At 39.4% G+C, this 18956-nt stretch overlaps 1 protein-coding gene across 1 annotated transcript in view; it reads left to right on the top strand.

The window, feature by feature from the left end:
* The window catches only part of asap1b (ArfGAP with SH3 domain, ankyrin repeat and PH domain 1b), an 83263-nt gene that overhangs the window by 47718 nt on the left and 16589 nt on the right, over positions 1-18956 (top strand). The window contains exons 7-21 of the mRNA XM_057824122.1: positions 1924-2009; positions 5231-5306; positions 5381-5467; positions 7065-7165; positions 7250-7319; positions 9147-9234; positions 10689-10737; positions 14366-14532; positions 15458-15591; positions 15670-15761; positions 15823-16009; positions 16356-16441; positions 17160-17275; positions 17439-17506; positions 17568-17904. Coding sequence (XP_057680105.1) covers positions 1924-2009; positions 5231-5306; positions 5381-5467; positions 7065-7165; positions 7250-7319; positions 9147-9234; positions 10689-10737; positions 14366-14532; positions 15458-15591; positions 15670-15761; positions 15823-16009; positions 16356-16441; positions 17160-17275; positions 17439-17506; positions 17568-17904 — 1744 coding nt within the window. The remainder of the gene's footprint in view (positions 1-1923; positions 2010-5230; positions 5307-5380; positions 5468-7064; positions 7166-7249; positions 7320-9146; positions 9235-10688; positions 10738-14365; positions 14533-15457; positions 15592-15669; positions 15762-15822; positions 16010-16355; positions 16442-17159; positions 17276-17438; positions 17507-17567; positions 17905-18956) is intronic.

Below are 18956 nucleotides of genomic sequence, written 5' to 3'. Positions count from 1 at the left end.
ATTCAGCGTGAAATGGCTTAGAGCGGCAGCACTCACCCCTCCCACTCCAATTGTTGCTCTGTCCTGTGTCTGTCGGTGACACTACACCTGAGCTTTTTCCCCATCAAAAAAGACAGTCGCTAGTATGGTATTAGTATTAGGTATTAGTATTTCGGCTACCAAAAAGAAACAGACGGCCGCGGCTTAGAGGGGGAAGGACATTTGACATGCAGACAACACTTCCAACATGATTAGTTGGATCCTCCTCAAAATTGGCGAGACTGTTCATGAGACATATGACATCCTAAGTTATCAAAATGGTGTGTTTTCATTCACGACCTGACCTGGGCGGGGTGCCAAAGTCAGCCATTTTTTAGGCAAAACACCAAATTTAGAAAATGACTAATAACTCCCTGATGCAACGTTCAATCAATTTCATATCTGGCATATATGTGAGGTATCCCAACCTGAACACGACTGCATTGAAATATTACCCATTAGGCCTGGCGCCTCCTGTTGGGAACAGCAAACAGCCTTTTTTACGAGACCGGCCCCTCCTTGAAGGGAAATAAATCAGTTGACCTCAACCCTGTTGCAAGTGAGGCTTAAGACATGTGTTCAGGTGCCTGATGAATAATATTGAGGTTTGGTTGAAGCAGAGGGGTCCAAACAGGTAATTGAAATGACTGTTGTCATTTTGTCTCACCACAAATTTTTGAACAGTCATAACTCGGCAGATATACAACTTATCTGCGTCAAACGTCCCGTGCTTGGTGAGACTCGTACCTTGAAAGGTCCTGTAGGGGTCATTTGATTCAACTCTGCAGCCTCAACTAGTGGCAACATAAAGTCACTTATTTTACTTATACATGTCCAGTTCTTTTCAGATTGGTCATTGTAGTTAACAGACCTTTTGTAATACTACATTTTGAGGCCCATATCCACATGTCTGTGCCATGATGACATTTTGTTCGACATTAAAAAAATTTTTTTTTAATGGACTTAGACAGTTTACAGAGTCACGAAAATTGGCACATTTGGTTGAATTGGCCCAATTAGAAGATTCATTTTGGTTTTGAATAAGGGTGTGGCTGCACAGCTCAGTAGCACCTCCTTTTTTGTTGGACCCTCTTCAATAGGGTTTTTTCTCCTAGGTGTGTGAATGCATTATTAATCCCCCAAAAAAGAGGCGAGTTTCCAGCAAGTTAGGTTGTCATGAAATGATGAGGGGGGACTACCTGCCACCACCCTGACCTGTGTGCTGTCCGAGTTGCGCCAAACTGCGAGGGCCCATTAAGTCCTGCTTGCAGGCCAATTCGAGTCCAGTTCCAATTTGCAAATATGTTGTGAAAAGTAAACAAATCCTGTTCAAGGGATTTTTTTTTAATCCACACATCTCAAAATAATACATTTTAGAGCTATAATTGCAATACCGTGATACCGTGAAATAGCAGTATTTTTGCTTAAGGTTATCATACTCTCAAAATCTCATACCGGCACATGCCTACTGCCAGCCCTCTCAGTCAAAATGGTTTAGATGTCTAGCGCCGTCCATGGCAGTGAAACATGATCACTCAATGCTAGCCATCCCAGTTGAAATAAATTGGATGTCTCTCACTGTCAAAGGCAGTGAAGGAGTTAAAGGGACCGCATTTTCGCAACATTCTATTGATTAAATGTAACGGCTGATCACCGAAGCCTACTTCATCCCTCCCAACAACTACAAAAAAAAGATTCTCATACTGGTGGGTGTTGACGCCCACACCTCGCTTGAGATTTGACTCCAATTACATAACGCACAAGTAGCTGCTGCGGTTCCGCTGCTGTTGGCCGTGTGAATTATTCACCGCGGGCGGGGAGCGCCCAACTATATGTTCCACACTGTCTTTGCGTTTTTTTGTTTTTTTTGTGTCAACTGAAAAATGTCTATTTGTATGATTGCAGTACCTCATCAAAGTGAACGAGATCAAGACCAAGAAAGGGGTGGATCTCCTCCAGAACCTGATTAAGTATTACCATGCGCAGTGCAAGTAAGTGCGGGGAGCGTTTCATGTAAAGCTCCAGCTTGTAAATAATGAATAGGGACTCTCGCAGATGTGTTGTGACAGCTGGGGAGCTTTGTGGGGAAATAAGTGAGCGAGCGAGCGCACTTTTTCTTGGCCAGTCGCAAGAAGGCAAATTCGACCCAGAATCCAACTAGCATTATTCTCGCGTAAAGGTTAGGTTGCAATTTTTTAGACCGTTGTTAAACTGAGAAAGTGTACAACTTAGCATTAGCTACGTAAGCAGACAAGTCTCGCTTAAAATTATTTAAAAATATCTAATGTAAAAAAATACAAAATCTCATACAACAACAAAAATATGCTCTGTAGTTTAGAAAAACAGTACTTGTTAACAAAACTTTCCTAAGGAACAAATAAAGACCAACATCACGGCCGAAGCTGCAACTGTGTACGTCGTGCAGCCATTTTGACTTTAACAACAAGCAATGTCGCCGAGCGACCGCAAGAGGGTATTCGAGGAGTGCGCAAAAAGAGGAATTTTAGGGCTTCCACCCATGATGAGGAGGAAGAGTTAACAAAAGACAGTTAAGAAAGTTAAGACAAAAACAAAACAAAACTATTAACTCCATTTATATATTTACCACATTAGCATTGTTTGTTTTGTGTACTTAGTTGTTAATATGTATATAAGTGGATTCTAAATAAAAAAAACAATCAATAAATAATAAAATATAAAAAATGCATATGCTTATTGACTATTAGATGTGGGAGTCTATAAACTAAGATGCTTGGGATTTGTTACGTGAGCATTTCATTTGCATTCATGGTGCAAAAATTAAATGGACAATAAATGATTGAAAAATAATAAATTATAAACTCATTACATACCTCATTCACTGTACTGAAGCTGTGTGCCTTTGTTATTATTTTGATTCAAACGCACTGTGTGATCTGCACTGCTGGCCAAAAGTACTGGCACACCTGCAATTCTATCAGATAATGCTCAATTTCTCCCAGAAAATGATTGCAATTACAAATGCTTTGGTAGTAATATCTTCATTTATTTTGCTTGCAATCAAAAAACAGAAGAGAATGGGGGGGGGGGGGATCATTTTCATTACACAAAACTAAAAAAAAAAAATTGGCCGGGTCAAAAGTATTGGCACCCTTTGAAAAATCATGTGATGCTTCTCTAATTTGTGTAATTAACAGCACCTGTTACTTAGCTGTGGCACATAACAGGTGGTGGCAATAACTAAATCACTTGCAGCCAGTCAAAATGGATTAAAGTTGACTCAACCTCTGTCCTCTATCCTTGTGTGTACCACATTGAGCATGGAGAATGTGCTGAGGAATTGAGATGCAAAATTGTGAGGAAGCATGGGCAATCTCAAGGCTACAAGTCCATCTCCAAAGACCTGAATGTTTCTGTGTCTACTGTGCACAGTGTCATCAATAAGTGTAAAGCCCATGGCACTGTGGCTAATCTCCCTAGATGTAGACGGAAAGGAAAAATTGACGAGAGATTTCAACCTAAGATAGTGCGGATGGTGGATAAAGAACCTCGACTAACATACAAACATGTTCAAGCTGTCCTGTAGTCCGAGGGTACAACTGTCAACGCGTACTATCTGTGGCGTCCGAATGAAAAGGGACTCTATGGTAGGATACCCGGGAAGACACCACTTCTGACACAGAGATATAAAAAAACAGTCTGTAGTTTGCCAAAACTTACCTGAGAAAGAATGTTCTCTGGTTAGATGAGACAAAAGTAGAGCTTTTTGGGAAAAGGCATCAACATAGAGTTTATAGGGAAAAAAACAGGCCTTCAAAGAAAAGAACACGATCCCCACAGTCAAACATGGCGGAGGTTCCCTGATGTTTTGGGGTTGCTTTGCTGCCTCTGGCACTGGACTGCTTGACTGTGTGCATGGCATTGTGAAGTCTGAAGACTACCAACAAATTTTGCAGCATACTGTAATGTAGGGCCCAGTGTGAGAAAGCTGGGTCTCCCCCAGAGGTCATGGGTCTTCCAGCAGGACAATGACCCAAAACACACTTAAAAAAAGCACTAGAAAATGGTTTGAGAGGGGGCACTGGAGACTTCTAAAGTGGCCAGCAATGAATCCAGACCTGAATCCCATAGAACACCTGTGGAGAGATCTGAAAATGGCAGTTTGGAGAAGGCACCCTTCAAATCTCAGAGATCTGGAGCAGTTGGCCAAAGAAGAATGGTCTGAAATACCAGCAGAGAATTGTAAAAAACTCATTGATGGATACTGGAAGCGGTTGTACGCAGTTATTTTGTCTAAAGGTTGTGCTACCAAGTGTTAGGCTGAGGGTGCCGATACTTTTGTCTGGCCCATTTCTGGAGTTTTGTGTAAAATGATAATGATTTAAAAAAAATTTCTCTCTGTTTTGTGTGTTTTCATTGCAAGCGTAATAAATGAAGATATTACCTCCAAAGCATTTGTAATTGCAGTCATTTTCTGGGAGAAATTGAGCATTATCTGACAGAATTGCAGGAGTGCCAATACTTTTGGCCAGCAGTGTATATGTATGCACTTTGCACTTGCACTTGATCCAAAACACGGATATTTGAACTATTTTGAATTCAACAATAAATGTAGTGGTGCAATATAGGTGTGTTTTCCATAACTTCAGTTGAAGTTGTTCCCTTATTTTTCACAGAATCTGTATTGGAAAACCTTGAAGTTGTTACATTTATCATTATTAAAGTATGCAGTTGGGCATCACAATACAATCAGCCATAATATGTTCAGTCTACGACCGCATATACAGTGGGGAGAACAAGTATTTGATACACTGACAATGGGAAAACCCATTGGCAGTGTATCAAATACTTGTTCTCCCCACTGTATCTGTATCGGTTTGATATCTGTATTGGATTTTAGGAGTTGGACAATATCAGGATATCAGTTATAAGTCATTATCAGACAACTCTACTTACAATTTGTGTGTGTGAAACTATCTGCAGTTGGGCATTAAATTAGTTTAAAATGGCACGAAAAAGCAATATATGAGATTTGGCGATACCAGTAGAAACCCTGTATACAGTACTTTATTTAGAGCAATTAATATTTTAAATGATTGTTATCATATTTGTAGTTTTTATTTTCTTATCACCATTTAGGTTTTTTGTTCACCCATTTATGATCAACATTCATGATGTAATAATCCAAAATGTACCTGTACAAATGAATCTGAACATTTTCTCTGCTCTTCAGTTTCTTCCAGGACGGCTTGAAGACAGCCGACAAACTGAAGCAGTACATCGAGAAGCTAGCAGCCGACCTCTACAACGTAAACAACCCTCACCTATGACATCATCGTTATTACCCGCCATTTTTTCTCACCATTCCATTCCTTCCATCCAGATCAAACAAACCCAGGACGAAGAAAAGAAGCAGCTAACCGCCTTGCGCGACCTCATCAAATCTTCCCTCCAACTGGACCAGAAAGAGGTAACGCACGCGCTTTCACAGATCCGACAGTTCACTTGCGATCTTGTGCATGTCACGCCACGTAATCACAAAAAAGACACACAAACGTCCGCACCTGAGCTGGATCTTTCACACCTCTTCCCTCTATTTGCCCTTTCCTGCCTCACTGCCTTCTTCTGGAATCAAGTCTAGAAGAGTAAGTTGTGCATGTGGAGCATGGTGGCCGGCGTTTTGTCTGTGACTTAGAGGAGATGCGCAGGAATGCTGATAGCCCGGCATGGACATACTATAGAAACTACGAAATTATGGAGTGTGGTCTTGTTTTGATGCATGTTTTATGTATTGCGTGTAGGGCTGGCATGATGAATCGACTCTTAATGCATCATTGATAATTGATTGTTTAGAGGCAGTGTTTATTCTTATATTTCTTCATATTTCATGTTTCTTCCTTTTGGAACCTCTTAAAAGTGCAGTCTCAATATTATTATTTTTTTTTTCTTTGATTTTTTTTAAAGAGACAAACATCTTTTTTAAATACATTTTAAACATATATTTTTTCAATTTTATCAATTTTTTTGTGTTCAATATAAAGTGAACAGTAAATATATTTATTTTTACATATGAAAAAATATTTTCTTTATTTTTGGAAAATTTTTATGAATATAAAAACTTTTTTTTTATCTTTGAATTTTTTAAAGAGAAACACATCTTTTTAAATACATTTTGTACTGTATATTTTTATTTTATCAATTTTTTTGTGTTTAATATAAAGTGAACAGTAAATATATTGATTTCTACATATGAAAAAATATTTTATCTTTATTTTTGTGAATATAAAAACTGTATTTTTTTATCTTAGCATTTTATAAAGAGAAAAACATCTTTTTAAATACATTTTGTACTGTATATTTTTTTTATCAATTTTTTGTGTTCAATATAAAGTGAACAGTAAATATATTTATTTTTACATATGAAAAAAAAATCTTTATTTTTGAAACATTTTTATGACTATAAAAACTATATTTTTTATCTTAGCATTTTTTAAAAGAGAAAAACATGTTTTTTAAATACATTTTCTACTGTATTTTTTATTATATCAATTTTTGGTGTTCAATATAAAGTGAATAGTAAATATATTTATTTTTACATATGAAAAAATATTTTATCTTAATTTTTGAAACATTTTATGACTATAAAAACTTTTTTTATTTTTTCTTTGATATATTTTTCAAGGTTATTTATTGATATGTTTACTATTGAAAGTAAACAGTAAATAATGTGCATTTATTTAAAAAAAAAAAAGTTACATTAATTATTTTAAATCATTAAGCTTTCTTTTTTTTGTTAAAAAAATTAAAATAAGTTAATATATAAAACATAAAGAAGTAACAGTAACAAAAACTGTGCGTTCTCTTGATTTTTTTTTTTCCAGAAAACAAAAACACATTAAACCCCAAATTTCTATTGCCTTCAATGAATGCAAAACAGTTAAAATGAGATTAATCGACTATCAAAATAACTTTGTGGCAGCCGTAGTGGCATGTCACGCAAGCTAACAGTGTTTGGGCTAGTCAGGCGTGTATCATTATTTTTTGTTTTGTTTTTGTGCACTTTTTAGGACTCCCAGAGTAAGCAAGGCGGCTACAGCATGCATCAGCTACAAGGCAACAAAGAGTTCGGAAGCGAGAAGAAAGGATACTTGCTGAAGAAGAGCGACGGGTAAAGACGCGTGGATTGAAGCAAACACGCAGACACATAACTGGTTGTATAAATCTCCGTTTGTCTCTTTTGCACCTCCCGCAGGCTGAGAAAGGTGTGGCAGCGAAGGCAGTGCTCGGTGAAGGGGGGCATCCTCACCATCTCTCACGCCACAGTGAGTGCACGCAAACGCGCACGCAGGAAGTCCCATTCTCACGTGCCACGCGCTCGCTTCTGTCTCAATCTGTTGGAATTGACATAGATCGGTCGCCACGGCAACCCCCTCCTCCCTGTGCCTGCTGTTCTCGGGTGACTCATCTGTGGATGTGCGTGCGTGCGCTCCGTCGCACCTCGCTTGTGCTGCAGCGGCCGCGTTTGAGAGAATTAGGAGCGCCTTTCTCGAATGTATTGTGGAAACCAAAGTCCACTAGTCGCACGATAAAGAGCCGGGATGGACAAAACGCCCGAGGTCGAATGAAACGCGATGACATCATCTCTGTGCTAAAAGTAGCTCGGCGGGCACAGTCGTCGTCAGCGATGTGAACTGGCGCTCTCTTTTTTTTTCCTTTCATGTCATTCATGCTCCAGTTCACCTATACAAGATCTGGTTTGGGCTGAAAGAGAAAAGTCACTTAAAAGTTCTCATTTTAAGTAGCAGGAGAGGCATTTTCTTCATCATTTGAAACCTTTCGCAGATAGAAAAAAATGATGATGAAAATAATGGAAAATTTCTCTTTGAATGTTTTGAATTTAAGCAAAATTATTTGCAAAAATAAATTTTAAATTTCTCAAAATTGACATGCTTTAATCAAAATAATGTGTTAGAAACAGTGTTGTTTTTGACAGCCCTTTTAATTTTCATCTTAGGCTTGGTTCATACCGCAGGTCTTAATGCATGAATCCGTTTTTTTCGTTTTTTTCCGACTCTAGTGAGGCATTAACTTGATGGTCTGAACGGGACAAGCCGCATAGTAGTGGACCATTTCAAATCCGATCTGGGTCACTTTCGTATGTGGTTAAAATCCGATCTGGGAAACTTTCTCCAGAATGTGGCGGCGATCTGAACTGTCAAGTCTCTCAAATCGGAATTCATGCAGCAATTACGTCACCAAAGAGCAAGAGCAGCAGGCAAGATGGCAGCGATGTAGCTGTTCATTAGCGTTAGCACCTAGCTTGAACTCGGCTTTTACTACGCAGGAGGCGGGCTTGACCACAGTCATGAAAAAATACAATGAAGAAAAGGCCTTATAATGCTCGGTTTCAGTATTCCTTACATTGCCGAGTCGGGGCCAACTGACGCACACGCATAAGGCTTATGTGTGTGCTACATGCACGCACAGTGCGTAGATATTTGATTTGATGCTTCTGCGCATGGGGGTCAGTTTGCTCAGCGCGTGTTGGACTGCGAATTAGTGCGCATGCGTTATACTTGGGCTTAATGGGCTTAATAGACAAAGGCAGTCTGAACGGGCGCGCCAAAAAAGCAGATCTGACAAAAATTGAAATTGTGCATTAAAACCTGCAGTATGAACCTAGCCTTAGTCTTTCTTAGTCTTTTGGATGTTAATGCTTATTAGTCTTAGTCATATTTTAGTCATCTCAAAATGTGTTTTGTCTTCGTCTAGTTTTTTGTTGACGAAAACTCAAGACTAATTTTGTCTATTTTTAGTCGACGTTTACTCAAAGTTTAAAAATTTGTAATCCAAAAATAAATAAATAAATGTTTCCAACTATTATTACATATTGTAGCATTTACAAGGACAACCCCAACTTGGTGATAATACATGCTCAGAAGTTAAACTAGATAATTTTCAAAGAACATTATCCAAAATATTCACATAAAATACTCACATAATACAAAATATTCAACAAGAATACGAAAAAAGATTAGATGAAATAGGCTATTGAAACAAAATTAGACAAAAATATGTGACCTATTTGCAATATTTGATCAAACAGAAACGTCTACAGTAACATGAAAATATTTTTTTGTATCTTTTAGTCCAACAGGCAACCTGTGAAACTCAACCTTCTCACCTGCCAAGTGAAACCTAGTGCTGAGGACCGAAAGTGTTTTGACCTCATTTCTCGTAAGTCTTCACACCGCATGGTAGTGCTGTACGATATGGAAAAATTCACCTATCGCAGTATGGGCCATTTTCTATCACAATATCTCTATAACACGACACAGTATAATACATTTTTTATTATTTTTTATGTACTTTTTAAAATGTATTTATTTTTACTGTATTTTTCTGACATTTCCCTGACATGCAACAAATATTAAATGTATCAAGTAGTGCTGCTACTTAAAACTATCCAGTGTAAACAGAAGCAGCACAGTAGCATACATATTTTTGCTCACATTTAAAGCTATTTAATTACAGTGGTACCCCTCCTTACGAAATTAATTGGTTCTGGAAGTAGTTTCATGAATTGAAAATTCTGTAAGTTGACGCTTTTTCCATGCAAATGCCCTAATCCGTTCCAAGCCCCCCCAAATTCAGACATAAATCTTTCATAAAGCATAAAAATGCATCAAAACATTGAACAAATACATGTTACAATTCGATTATTTCACAATAAACATAAACTGAGAGTTGTACATAATGTAAAAGAGAAATAATAGAGCTGTCGGAACACTTCATGGCCAATGAAGAGGACGCTGGGATGCACACATATAGTAGAGGTCCCTCTTAGCCATTTGGATGCCAGAAAGATGCTAGGCAATAGCCAATGGCAAAGCAGCTATAGGTACGTTACGTTTAGTAAACTCTGGGAGCTGCGAGTAGAAGCCCATACCCTATTTTTGCATTTTCTTTCGTAAAAAGAGGCTATATTTTCCCGTTGAAGCGTATCGTAACCTGAAAATTCCGTATGTGGAACGTTTGTAAGTAGCGGTACCAGTCAATTATATGGTATGCGTTGTCTTGCATGCATTACTCACATACGGTTGGCAGGGGAAGCGAATTGGCTAACTATTCTTGAGGGTAGTTGGTGGGACTACCATGGCATATCGAATCCTATAAATGTAGCAAGTCAGCGTAAATTCAGTGCCATCTGCTGTCCAAAAAGTGCATTGTAGGAACAGGTCTATTTAAGGCGATAATGATGATATAGGCTCGTAAAACGTTGAAAAAAGCCTATCTAAATGGATTGGCTAATAATTCATTCATTTTCCGAGCCGCTTATCCTCACTAGGGTCACAGGAATGCTGGAGCCAATGACTATGGCTCCAGCTGACTATGGGCAGTAGGCAGGGTAAACCCTGAACCGTTTGCCAGCCAATCGCAGGGCACAAGGAGACGAACAACCATTCGCGCACAAACCCATACCTAGTGCCAATTTAGAGTGTTCAATCAGCCACCATGCATGTTTTTGGGATGTGGGGGGAAATCAGAGTACCCGGAGAAAACCCACACAGGCACGCGGGGAACATACAAACTCCACACGGGAAGGCCGGAGCCCTTGATCGGATTGGTTGTCTACTAGTGAAAGACTAATTGAAAGTTTTAAAAAATGAAAATGTTTTTTGTCGGCACAGATAACCGGACGTATCATTTCCAAGCTGAGGACGAGCAAGAATTTGTCATGTGAGTGCTTCAACTTGATTTTGCATTTTGTCCTCTTACTGTAACTTTCGGACTATAAGCCGCTACTTTTTTCCTTCATTTTCAATCCTGCGGTTTATAGTCTAGTGAGATACTTCTCAAATAGTGGGGCGCGCACACAGAACAGAGATATGAAGAGCTGTGCGCCGTTTTCGAAAGCCGTTTTCCAGCCGGACTCACGCAGCGACCCACTGTCTTCTCCGGTTCTCACGTGTCCACCCGAGAAGTGCCATTTTCGGCTTGGGATTGTCACGACGACCGCCCTCACCTACGGTTCTCCCTTGGCCGCCGAGAATGCACTTTTTTCGGGCCGTTTGCCTTTTGGCTTTGACATTTAATACAGTGGTAGATGACGAAGGACCACTGTTTACTGTGTCTAAACATGATTATAGCGGACAGCCGGAAGTCAAATCAATTAAGACGCCACTTAAAGACATTAGACCCTAATCTCATTGATAAGCCACCTGGTTGTTTTTCAGCGAAAACGTGCCAACGATAGCCAACAATCGTCCCGCTTTGTCAGTGTTTTATAAGTAAACCAGTGAGCACTGTTAGCATGCTCAGTGCAAAATAACCCCACACCATTGCAAACTGGAGGTGATACTGTGAGCAGCGAGCAGCGAAAATAAAAACTGTCCTTCTGTCCAAAGAGACTTTTTTTTTTTCTTCTTCTATTCAGTTTTGTTTTTTGGGTCAAATTTTTTGGCATATCGTCCTCATGAGTTAAATTTACTAATCAATTTGAATTTGTTATTATTTACTGATTTTATTTTTCAGTATCAAATGGTCAAAATGGTACCTTGAGTGTATTTTTACAGTTTGGATGTGACTTTTTTTTTTTTTTTTTTTAATTCAGGCAAATTGATGCAGGTTAAGTCTTTGCTGTTGCAAACAAAACAATGTCGATAAAGTTATACTTTATAAGTTGATCTCTGTTATTTTCTCGAATAGAAAAAAAGGACACAATGTGAGGCAGAGGCGTACTTATAATAGTAATATTATAGACAAATGATACTATTTACAGTGGCGGCAGAGTTTGGGGGGCACGAAACATTTACATCTTCCTTGGGGGGGGGGGGGGGGGGTAACAGAAAGTAATAGAGAAGCACTGGTCTAGTACAACTTATTTGTATGTTTATTTTGTCAATAAGTCCATTTATGTCCAGCTCGGATCTTTTACGCCTATTCAAAAGTGAGACAATTTGCTGGATAACACTAAATGACATCTGCTATAGACCCTACCCACCGACGTCACAAAATCACGTGCTCGCTGTATGGTTCCGCCCCCTTGTCCGTCATTTTGTGTCTGTATTATCAATGGTCTCAATTGATCGAGCAATTTATAATGCATTTCATGGAAGATCCGGTGCTTTCGGATGCCGTAAACTCACTTGATGCGTTGCATAAAAGGCGTTATGTGGAAAAGCTTCAGTTTATCCATTCGCCAGATCCATATTTGATGCCTAAATCGATGTTTTTCGTCCCGCTGTCTCCGCCGTATTTGCCTGACATCTGCTAGCTACCCTGATATGTACAACTATCTTGTCCACACAAAATCAGCCTATTCTCACGAAAGTTTGAAAAACTTTAAGAGCTTGGAGGCTTATAAATACCGTATTTTTCGGACTACAAGTCGCTCCTGAGTATAAGTCGATCTAGCCATAAAATGCCCAACGAAGAGAAAAAAAACATATACAAGTCGCACCGGAGTATAAGTCGAATTTTGGGGGGAAATTTACTTGATAAAATCCAACGCATAGAACAGACATGTCATCTTGAAAGGCAATTTAATAGAAAAATACAATAGAGAACAACATGCTAAATAAATATACAGTGTACAGTGCATGAACAACGAAATGTGAATATACTGTCCTCCGCTACAGCTCGGTCCTGGCTGTACAGCGAACTCCCAAAAGACAATGCTGGACGTCCGTATAATTTGCTGAATCAATTTGGTCCTCGATAGAAAACAGGTTCGCATCAACGTAAATAAATGATAATTAGGTACTATTAGTAATAAGTAACAGGTTAGCATGCGTTCGCTATCATTAGCACATCGTTCAAACAACCACACAACTGGCTCTAAGTGTCCGATCGCGGGTGGAAAACACACAACAACAACAGAAAAGATGATACACGCAGGCGTTGCCTCTGTAGAGATGATTTAAAAGCATAAACAATGAAAGTAGGTTCGCATCCGTCTATTCTCTCTAGCTAACTCACTCACTCAGAGCTACGTAGCTGTCAGTCTTCTTCTGGCGTGTCACATAAACAAGTGCGAGTGCGCCCTCACGTGGGCGTGAAAGCGCCACAAACTAAATGCATCCATTTCAAGATAAAAAAAGTCAATAATACAATTGAACATACACTGCCATAGGCAGAACGCGAACTTGGCCATAGCTATAAAGAGTTATTCAGATAACTATAGCATAAGAACATGCTAACAACTTTACAAAACCATCAGTGTCACTGCAAAACACCAAAATAAGATGTGAAATTATATCATAATGTGTTAATAATTCCACACATAAGTCGCTCCTGAGTATAAGTCGCACCCCCAGCCAAAATATGAAAAAAAAACGCGACTTATAGTCCGAAAAATACGGTACTTCGTTGCTGGTTGGGTGAAACAGGTCCTCGTCCACGAAAATTCGGCAGGAATCTATCTTGTGCTTGGAAAGGTGAGTTACGAAATTTTCAATTCAAAATCTTTTGTTATTGCTAACATCCACTGTCAAGTCTAATGTATTTCATGTCATTTGTCAATGGAGTGAGGGCTTTTAATGTTTATATGGTTTAGCGATAGCACTCTCACTACATACATACGTGTGTTTTGTCGGCGATTAGCCTAGCAATGATCTTAATTGTGGTTGTCAGCACAAAACCCTCTAAATATATATTAAATGCATCTTACCAGATATAAAATGACTACTACATACTCTGTGGTAATCGTTTGGAGCCCAGTTTTCTCGTTGAATTGCAGCAGCCCATCTCGCTCTCTTCTCTCCGGGTCTCTCGGAATCCGGTAGAACTTCAAGTCTCTCCGTCTTCTCCGTCTATCTTCTCTGTTATTGCAACCGACCGCCACACACACCTTCACCATTTTGATTATTAATGTTAACGAGCAGAAAAACACGTCGTAAATAGGAGGAATGTACGTAGCCGTAACAGGTAAGCATGATGTGTTGACGGACAATTGGGCGGCACCAGTGAGGAGGAAGGAGTTGTGACGTCACGTGGGTAGGGTCTATAAGCATTCATTCATGTTCATGACAGTGTCATGTCATAAATATGATTGTCTAATGACATTCTTATGGCGCCACTGTCAAATAAAGTGTTACCAAATACCATAACTAGCAATTAATGAAACAACTGGAACAGTAACTGAAGGTCTTTTGACAAATAAAGTGTTACCGGTTAATATCTTTTGGTGTAAATATCCCATAATACAGTGAGGACAGCTGCGGCATTTAGTCCACTGCGGCTTATCTTTGAACAAATGTCGTTTTATTGTCAAATTTGATGGGTGGCGGCTTAAAGTCAGGTACGCCTTATAGTGCGAAAATGACGGTACTAACGTGACCAAACGGTGTATTGGGCCTTGTTCCAGCTGGATTTCAGTGCTGACAAACAGCAAGGAGGAAGCTCTGAATATGGCGTTCCGTGGCGAGCAGAGCAGCGGCGGCGAGGACGGCCTGGAGGACTTGACCAAAGCCATCATTGAGGACGTGCTGCGCATGCCGGGCAACGAGCTCTGCTGTGACTGTGGCGCCGCAGGTGAGTCCAGAAACTGAAAAAAAAAAAACATTTTTAGGGTTTTTTTTTTTTTGCTACTCCTCGTTACATCACGCCGTTACATAAGTGACACAGGCAACAGAGAGCTGCTGTTAGCTCATTGGCTGCTATTGACGGTGATAGACGTCCAATCATCTTTCTGCTGTTAATTGAAATGAGTTTATCAGGAGTCCATTTGAAGCTGGGTTGGATGTCTAGCGGCATCAGAGGCGGCCAATGAGGTAAACCTTTGATGCTGTACATAAAGCATTGGAGGAGTACATACTACATAAGTACATAAAAATAGTATTAATAAAAAAAAAAAAAACTGAATAATGAAAATAAAATTGACAAATTTAGATAAATATTAGTAAATCATAAAAGAAAAAAAATGTTTTCTTGATTTTTTTGAAAATTAAATTTATATATTTTCCATATTTTTCAGTCTGATTATATACATGTGTGTATATATGTATGTATGTGTCAAATATATATGTATGTATATATATAGTTTTTAAAGATTCTTTTTATTGTCTTCATGTACTGCAAATTTGAGTGGAGTGGACTGATAGTTCTAAGAAATAAAGTACAACGATTAATAATTTAAAACATAATTGCTGATATTTGTTTTTTTGAAATGACTAAAATTCGTGACTTGCCTTATAAAAGGTTAAATGTTGTGTCCCCAAAAAAAAAAATATTTTCCCCTTATTTTCTATCTCGTCAGTAATGCATATTTGACCCAAATCATGAAAAATATAATTACCAAAAACTTGGCTCGCCCGACCGCTTTGTTCCACATGAAGAAGCGTCTGTGCACGCTCCTAGCCAGACTTTGAAGAATCCTCCCTGGCATCGCCATGGCAACTGTGAACTGCAGTTGAACCCTGCGAGTAGATGACTCGTAACAGAGCGTTTCCATTCACAGATCCAAAATGGCTGTCTACCAACTTGGGCATCCTCACCTGCATCGAGTGCTCCGGAATCCACCGGGAAATGGGCGTGCACATCTCCCGCATCCAGTCCATGGAGCTGGACAAGCTTGGAACTTCAGAACTCTTGGTAGGTCGGATCTGGACGTTTATCGCCATTAGTGGTAAGCAACAAGTGAAAAAAAGTTTGGTTTTTTTTGTTCCTCAGCTGGCCAAGAACGTTGGGAACAGCAGCTTCAATGAAATCATGGAAGGGAACCTACCTTCCCCTTCACCTAAGCCCACCCCTTCCAGTGACATGTGAGTAGCCCCGCCCACTTAAAAAGATGCTGACGCACCTGTAATACTTTTTTTCCTTCAGGACGGTGAGGAAGGAGTTCATTAACGCCAAGTACGTGGACCACAAGTACGCCAGGAAGACGTGCTCGTCGGCGGCCGCCAAGATGATCGAGTTGTACGAAGCCGTCAGGTCACGCGACCTGCTGGCACTCATCCAGGTTTACGCTGAGGGGGTGGAGCTTATGGAACCGCTGCCAGAGGCGGGGCCGGTGAGTCCTCACACCCTGAAATTGTCTTTTGTCATGTAATTATTTTTAAAGAGGGAATTTTTGGTATTCAATGAGGAATTATAATTATTATAATTAAATAATTATAATAAAATTGAACAAATATGTACAAACAAAATGCAAACTATTAGAAAAGTACTTTTTAAAAAATGATTTGAAAGGACGAATATGAATTGCTTTCAATAAAAAATCCGAATTAAAAATGATGAAACATTTTAAATTAGATTGTTTTGCAGTTTAAATATTTTTTCATGAATTAACTCATTAATGGATACCATTGATTGAAATGCTGAGGAAGACTGACCATTTTTGTGTTTGCCCCCTACAGGAAGCAGGCGAAACAGCACTGCACTACTCAGTCCGGACGGCCGACCAGACCTCACTACACCTTGTCGACTTCCTGGTACAAAACAGGTACGCTTCACGCCAACGTTAAAAATAGGGCTGTCAAACGATTAAAAATTTGAATCAAGTTAATTACAGCTTAAAAATAATTAATCGTAATTAATCGCAATTCAAACCATCTATAAAAAATGCCATATTTTTCTGTAAATTATTGTTGGAATGTAAAGATAAGACACAAGACGGATATATACATTCAACATACGGTAAATAAGTACTGTATTTGTTTATTATAATAATAAATCAACAAGATGGCTTTAACATTATTAACATTCCGTTAAAGCGATCCGTGGATAGAAAGACTTGTAGTTCTTAAAAGATAAATGTTAGTACAACTTATAGAAATGTTATATTAAAACCCCTCTTAATGTTTTCGTTTTAATAAAATTTGTAAAATTTTCAATCAAAAAATAAACTAGTGGCTCGCCATTGTTGATGTCAATAATTACACAATGCTCATGGTGGTACATAAAATCAGTCGCACCCAAGCGCCAGCAGAGGGCGACAAAACACCAAAAAACACAAGTGACACGTGGACATTACACTGTGCTGTCATTTTAATCTGAGCGGTGCATGTACGTTAAATGCGTCAAATATTTTAAAGTGTTTAATTAAAAAAAATAATTACCGCCCGTTAATGCAATAATTTTGACAGCCCTAGTTAAAAAGTTTTTAAAAATGTGCACTTGAGCGTTGATTTGATGTATTTATGTTTGTTTGGCGATGCTAGTGGCAACCTGGACAAGCAGACTGAATGGGGCAACACGGCCCTCCATTACTGCTGCATGTACGAGAAGCCCGAGTGCCTCAAGTTGCTCCTCAGGGGCAAACCGGCCACCGACATCAGTAAGTACTCGCCTGCCTGTCCTCCTCTCACGTACTAATGAACGTGATAATATATTGGACGTCTCGCGATGTCAATGGCAGCCAGATCACTTGAATATTTATTAAGGTTTCCCAACATAACCACGACGACAATGCAATAAGCTTCTTGCTGTTTCTCTTTTAGCTAATCAGAACGGCGAGACCGCGCTGGACGTCGCCAGGCGTCTGAGGAACGCTCCGTGCGAGGAAGCGGTGAGTTCCTAAAAATCACCCGAACCGACTTCCAACACTTAACACGTCCGTTTTTTTCTAGTTGGTTCAAGCGGCCGAGGGGAAATTCAACCCTCACATCCACGTGGAGTACGAGTGGAGCCTACGCTTGGAGGAAATGGATGAAAGCGACGACGACCTGGACGATAAACCCAGTCCCATCAAGAAGGACCGGTCGCCACGACCGCAGAGCTTCTGCCACTCGTCCAGCCTGTCGCCGCACGACAAGCTGTCGCTGCCGGGCTTCATCAGCCAGCGCGACAAGCAGCAGCGTCTCTCCTACAGCGCCTTCACCAACCAGATGTACAGCGCCTCCACCGACCTCACGTCCTCGCCCGTGGCCGACGGACCCCCGCTGCCGCCTAGGAACCAGGGAAAAGGTTAGCGAGACAGCCAGCCACTCATTTTTGTTTTAATTTGCATTATTAATGAAACACTCCCCACCAGAGGGGGCGCTGTTCATGTTGTTAAACACTTGAACAGCCGTACTTGTCATTAAATTCATTTTTTAAAGGCTTATCTTTCCTCAGAATCAACACTAAATTCGCACTTGTCTCTTTCAATGTTTTTTAAAGAGTTCCACCCCAAAAAAATTAACTGAAAAAAATTGATTGATTACTGTAATAATTTTTTTAATATAGTTATTCTCTGAGGTATTACGATTTTCTGTACAACTAATAAAAAATGTTAAAACGTCACGCAAATAATGAATGATAATGGTAATTGAAACAATTGAGGGAAAAAAAAAACAAAAATAGAATTGAAATAATTATACAGTAATAATACTTAGCTTTTTTTAGCGATAAGAGAAATGTTGCTGCATATAACAAAAATGTTTTTAATAATAATTTGATCAATAAAATGGCCCTTATGCTTGGTAAATATGTGTGGAAGCCTGCATGGAGATTGGAGAAGACACACTAGTGAGTCTGGAAGTGGGGTTGGCGCAGCACGTCACGAGTGACACAACCAGACACAACTACACATTAAATGTCACACATTGTGATCACGTGACAGAGCTCGTTAGCTCGTTATCGTCTCGTCCTCGTCGTGAAAAAATTGTTCGTTGATGAAATATTTTCGTTCAATCATCGTTGACAAAAACAACACTGCTTTCCAGTAAAATAAACAGGAGGTGACCTGTTAATGCCCCACAAGGAAAAGGATATGACCGAAAATCAACACGAATTGATATGAAATGCCCCAAATGAACTAATTGCCCTGTGCTCACTGCCACCCCTCCCATTTCAAACAGATTGGATGTCTACTTGTGATAAACTAGTTCACAGCAGAAGGATGATAATAGCTTGTTTTTCTGTCTGTTGTAGAATATCATAGAATGATTTCCTGACCCATGTATCGCTAATTATTGTATCGCCATATTGTGAGATTGTTATCATGAGCCTTGTATCGCAAATCGTATCGTATCATG

This window comes from Corythoichthys intestinalis, chromosome 20, assembly GCF_030265065.1.
Source record: "Corythoichthys intestinalis isolate RoL2023-P3 chromosome 20, ASM3026506v1, whole genome shotgun sequence".
NCBI classification, from domain to species: Eukaryota; Metazoa; Chordata; class Actinopteri; order Syngnathiformes; family Syngnathidae; genus Corythoichthys; species Corythoichthys intestinalis.
Note: the sequence above shows the minus strand (reverse complement) of the source record. Positions and strands in the feature narration are given on the sequence as shown.